Source organism: Pteropus vampyrus, unplaced genomic scaffold, assembly GCF_000151845.1.
Source record: "Pteropus vampyrus isolate Shadow unplaced genomic scaffold, Pvam_2.0 Scaffold17, whole genome shotgun sequence".
Taxonomy (NCBI): Eukaryota; Metazoa; Chordata; class Mammalia; order Chiroptera; family Pteropodidae; genus Pteropus; species Pteropus vampyrus.
Genome location: NW_011888798.1, coordinates 7,727,273 through 7,732,284, shown reverse-complemented (window position 1 = coordinate 7,732,284; position 5,012 = coordinate 7,727,273). Strand labels below are relative to the sequence as shown.

General features: G+C 40.5%; 1 protein-coding gene across 2 annotated transcripts in view; it reads left to right on the top strand.

The window, feature by feature from the left end:
* Positions 1-5,012, top strand: part of THSD7B (thrombospondin type 1 domain containing 7B) — a 793,340-nt gene that overhangs the window by 772,709 nt on the left and 15,619 nt on the right. For both annotated transcript variants that reach the window (XM_023527487.1, XM_023527488.1), the window contains one exon: positions 2,566-2,758. In XM_023527487.1, the coding sequence (XP_023383255.1) occupies positions 2,566-2,758 (193 nt within the window). The remainder of the gene's footprint in view (positions 1-2,565; positions 2,759-5,012) is intronic.

The following is a 5,012-nucleotide window of genomic DNA, read 5'->3' as shown; positions in this document are numbered from 1 at the left end:
AGTTTTTTTCCAGGAGCTTTGCTCTGTTCTTTCATTTGGGACATGTTTCTTTGTATCTCCATTTTGGCTGCCTCCCTTTGTTTCTATGTATTAGGTAGAGCTGCTATATCTCTTGGTCTTACTAGAGTGGCCTTATGTAGTAGGGGTCCAGCGGCACCGTCTCTCTGGTCACTTGAGCCAGGTGCTCCCCTCCTGTTGTAGTTGAGCCTTGGTTGCTATTTGCACAATGGGAGGGATTGACCCTCAGGCTGATTATGAGGACTGGCTGTGACTACAGTGGAAGAGCTGATGTGTGGAGGCTGATTCTGTGGAGCAGAATTTGTTTAAGCAAGGTTCTAGGGCCTGCTCTTAAGGAGTGTTATTTGTGAAGGTGGTTGGGTGGTGCTCTTGTGTGGTCTAAAGCTGGCCGCCAGGTGTATTGGTTCTGGGGTCCCTTTTGTGAGGGACTCTGTTGCCAGCCAAGCTCACTTGCTGCCTTTTCCTGCCAAGAACCACTTGGTATGATCTACAAAGTGATCTTCAGATGGTTGCCACTTGTGCTGGACTTAGAGGTGCCTAGGAGAGGCTCAGCCACAAACTGAGGCTGGTTGCTGCTTGTTTGGGGTTTGTAAACCTTTGAGAATATTTTAAAAGAGTCCATAGCATGAGCCAAGACAGGCCATTTGTATGGAAAAGCCACCAGAAGTGGCTTAGGTGGGCCCACAAATTGAATGGGGTGAGGTCTGAGGGAATCACCAGGGTATGGCCAATGGTATTGTTGAAGTTGATGGAGATTCAGATAAGGTACGCACCTTCTTGTGCAGGCTGAGTTGGGGTAAGGACTCAACAAAGGAACAATGGCTTCTGCCAGCACTTATGTCTGGGAGAAAGCTGTCCCTCTAGCTCTCACCCTGAAGCAAAGCAATTCAGTTTCTCCCCATATGTTCCTGGTGCCTTTCAAGCTGCTGCCCCAGGAAGAGCAAGTAAGTCCATGCATGGGCCCTTTAAGTGGAGAACCTTAGACTACAGCAGCCCTCAGTCTCACTCAGCTACAATCTCTTCTGGTTTTCACAGCCTGAAGTTGTGGAGACTTCTTTTCCTGGCACTAGAACCCTAGGCTGCGGAGGCTGGCGTGGGCCTGGGACCCCTCACTCCTCTGGGGGGACCTCTGCAGCGGAGATATTTTCAACTGCCACACGTGGGTGTGAGACTATCCCATCTGGTGTCTCAGCCCCTCCTACCAGTCTTGATGTGGCTTCTGTATTTCCTTAGCTATAGGACTTCTGTTCAGCTAAACTTCATGCGATTCTCAATGATGGTTCTGTAATTTTGATGATGTGAGAGGAGGTTAGCATAGCCCTTACCTACTTTGCCATCTTGACCAGAAGCCTATATTTTTTTAAGCAAAAAAAAAAATCCTTCTCCCTTAATTCCCATCCACTACTGTTCAGGAATTAATGCAAAATTTATAATATATTCTAATCAATGGCACCCATGATGTGCAGTGCATATATAAAATTTAAGTTATGTCATGGTCTCATAGGCATGTGCCTTTGGTGAAATCTTCTTTTGCTCCACTTAGGCTGCCCTCCTTGAGTGCAAAACCAAGCCTACAAGTGGAGAAGTAGTTCAGACTAGTTAGTGATCAATAGCAGAAGGTGAGAGAGAATTGGCATTCAGCAGCTGGGGCAGCAACAGAGCTCAAAGAGCACATAACTTAAAGAAGATATGTACATACATATATACAATGGGATATTACTCATCCATAAAAAAACTAATAAAATCTTGCCATCTGCAACAACGTAGATGCACCTAGAGGGTACTGTGCTGAGTGCAATAAGTCAGACAAAGAAAGACAAATGCCACATAATTTCATTTATATGTGGACTCTGAAGAAAAAAATAGACAAAACAGAAGCATAGATGCAGAGAACATTTTGATGGTTGCCAGATAGGAGGGGGTTGAGGGGTTGGGTGAAAAAGGGGAAGGGATTAAGAAGTACAGACTGGGAGTTTCGAGGGGGTATAAAATATAGCATAAGGAATATAGTCAATAATATTGTAGTAATTCTGGTGTCAGGTGGGTACTAGATTTATCTGGGTGATCACTTCATAAGTTATATAAATGTCTAATCACTGTGTTGTACACCTGAAACTAATAAAATATTTTGTCAACTGTAATTGGAAAATAAAAATATTAAAATTAGGTATGTACATAATTCCCATTGCTTTGCTTCTCAGTATCAAGGGCAGGTTGGAATGAGTGGGAGGAAGAATTGAGGATAATTTGATTAAATGTCAAACATCTCTATGAGAGAGAAGAGGATGTAGTTATTGACAAAGAATTGTGATTTTATGTTTGGAAGGTATAAGAATCGTAAACCATTAGGAAAAGCTGATGATTTATTTAAAGGTTGCTTTTGGAATTCAGAAAGATGAATTACTTATTGGATTTTCACCTCTTTGGCAAATGTGTTGCTGAAAAACCCTAATTGCTATGACATATGCAAATATCAAGTGATTCTGACATTACTTTTTCATCTGCACAACTTACTGTGTAACCATAAAAATATTTTTTATGCTGTAGGGCGGAGTCTGTGGTTGTGAGAAGGGCTATACAGAGATAATGAGATCAAATGGTTTTCTGGATTACTGCATGAAAGTACCTGGCTCAGAGGATAAAAAGGCTCATGTGAAAATCCTTTCAGGGAAAAACAGACCTGTGAATTCAAAAATACATGATATTTTTAAAGGATGGTCTCTTCAACCCCTTGATCCAGGTACGTTTCAGTTATGAGTAAAAAATGTAAATTTTCTCATTGGGGATTGGGTTTCATATTTTTTACCACTGTCCATAACAAAGAATGGAGGGAAGGAAACAGAAGAGAGGGAAGAGGCAATATAGTTTAGTTTAAGGTTCCTCAAATTTGAGGGCTGTATATGATCTCTTTTAAATGTAAAATGTTTTCATGGATGGTTGAGGATAAGTCTGTCAACCCCCATCTAAGAGATGCGGAATTAGGTAACCAAAATAATAACCTTTAAAATATATAAATTTTAAATTCTCTCTGCAAATGTGTATGGTTTTAAATTAAAAGCAAAAATAGGAATATATTCTCAGCAGCATGCAGATACCTTAGGAAATGTCCAGGGACTCTGTCTGGTTTGAGAAACAGTAGTGAAATGATAGCATCAGTTTCAAGGCAGACAGAACTTGTAGATATCATGGCTCAGACTGTACCTGTTTGGAGATTATGATTTCATAGATGAAGAAATTAATCTAGAAGCACCTACCCTGCAGGATTATTGTGTACACTAGCACAGTGTCAGACCTGTAGGGCTCAGGAATTGGTGGTTATTAAGGACAGTAATGAATTTTTTTTTTTTAAGTATTTAAGGGCAATTCACTACTCAAGTCACTACCAGAGTCTCTTACTCTTTAGCTAATTTGAGTCAACAATCATCGTCTCTGTGGCTGCATTTAAAGGATTATTTACCAAAGTTCTCTAGGCATTACCGAGGGCAGTTTTATTCAGAATTGGGGTAGGATGCTCTTCTAGATGGACTTGCACGTTAAGCATTGGAAGAACAAGAATTAGATCCAGTCAGGGATTGAGCCAGGCTACAGCTTCATCTTCTGTATCTGGCAAGTCCTTACCTATTTAAGAGCAGCACCCAGAAAAACTCTAGTTGTGTTTTACAAAAAAGTTGCCTTCATTTTTATCAAAGTGACAGGTAGGATCTTAATAACTTGGCTTCTGACCTGTCAATACCGGATGCAGGAGAAAATCCCTGGTTCACAAAGTGGAGTTGAATACCATATGGAGAAAGTAGCCTGGGCACACTGATGGCGGACAGTCTTTAAATTTGGAGCAAAGGTCTCAACAATTAGCTGACTTTTCCTGATAACATCCCACATTGCCATGACTTTGGGAGAATGCTGAAACAGGGAGAGGGGCGTGAGTGTTGAAATCAGAGAAGGCATTTAAAACTGAGTCAAGAGAGTAGGTTAAACGCATGATCTGATCTACCTTTTCTGTTTCAAACCCCTTGGAATTACAGACTCATTTTTTAAAACACTAGCATAGAAGAACATATTTTGAAGAATTTCTGAAAAATTTAAAGCAGATGGGACCTGATTTGCAGAAAAACGAGTAGAAATTAGCACCAAACTGGCACTGAAAAGAATTGCCAGAAAGGAAACCTTGGAGAAAGTTCAAGCTTAGAGTTAAGTGCACAGGTCAGAATTGGGCACTAATGTTCTTATTAATTAATTGAAGTAAGCCTTATATAACATTCTTTCCCTAAATTCTCCCATGCCTTGCCCAGGAATGAAAATTAGATGCTTTCTGTGTACCCTGTGGTTCTGCGCTCATTATATTGCATGAATCATTTCATTTTCTTGAAACCTAATGAGATGCTATCATTCCCATTTTAGAGATGAGTCTGATACTGGCCAAATTATTTTGACCAAGATCACACCACCAGTAAGTGATAGAAAAGTTTGAAGGGCAGGTCATGAAGCCTTTACATAGCACTTGTTTCTTCCCACTTTATAAAGTGGGCAGAAAATGAAAGCAAAATACTCTGCCTATCATACATACCTCTTCTAAGAACCAAAATGCTACTAATGACTGAGCAAAGTGGCATAACTAACAGGGCATGGAGAGGAAAGAGGCAAAACTTAGGCAAAATATAATTTTCTTCCTGGAATGATGTGCTTAAATGAAGCAAAAACCAGAGCCCAGCCCCAAAGGACCCTAGCTCTTGTGGGAGTAACAAGATGTACATACACTCTTTAACCAGCTTTTAAAGATGACCACAATATCTTAACTCACTTTTAATTCCCCTATATGTCTGGGCACGCCATAAATGTTTAAAAACATCTTGTTCATGTTGTGACTAAGTTAGGAGTAGATTTAACTTTGAAGGACACATGATATGAAATGTAGACAGGCTTACCTGTTGCCTGTGGACTCTGTTTCAGGAAGAGGATTAGGGTAAAGTTTCAGAGATATGAGTCTTCACATCCAC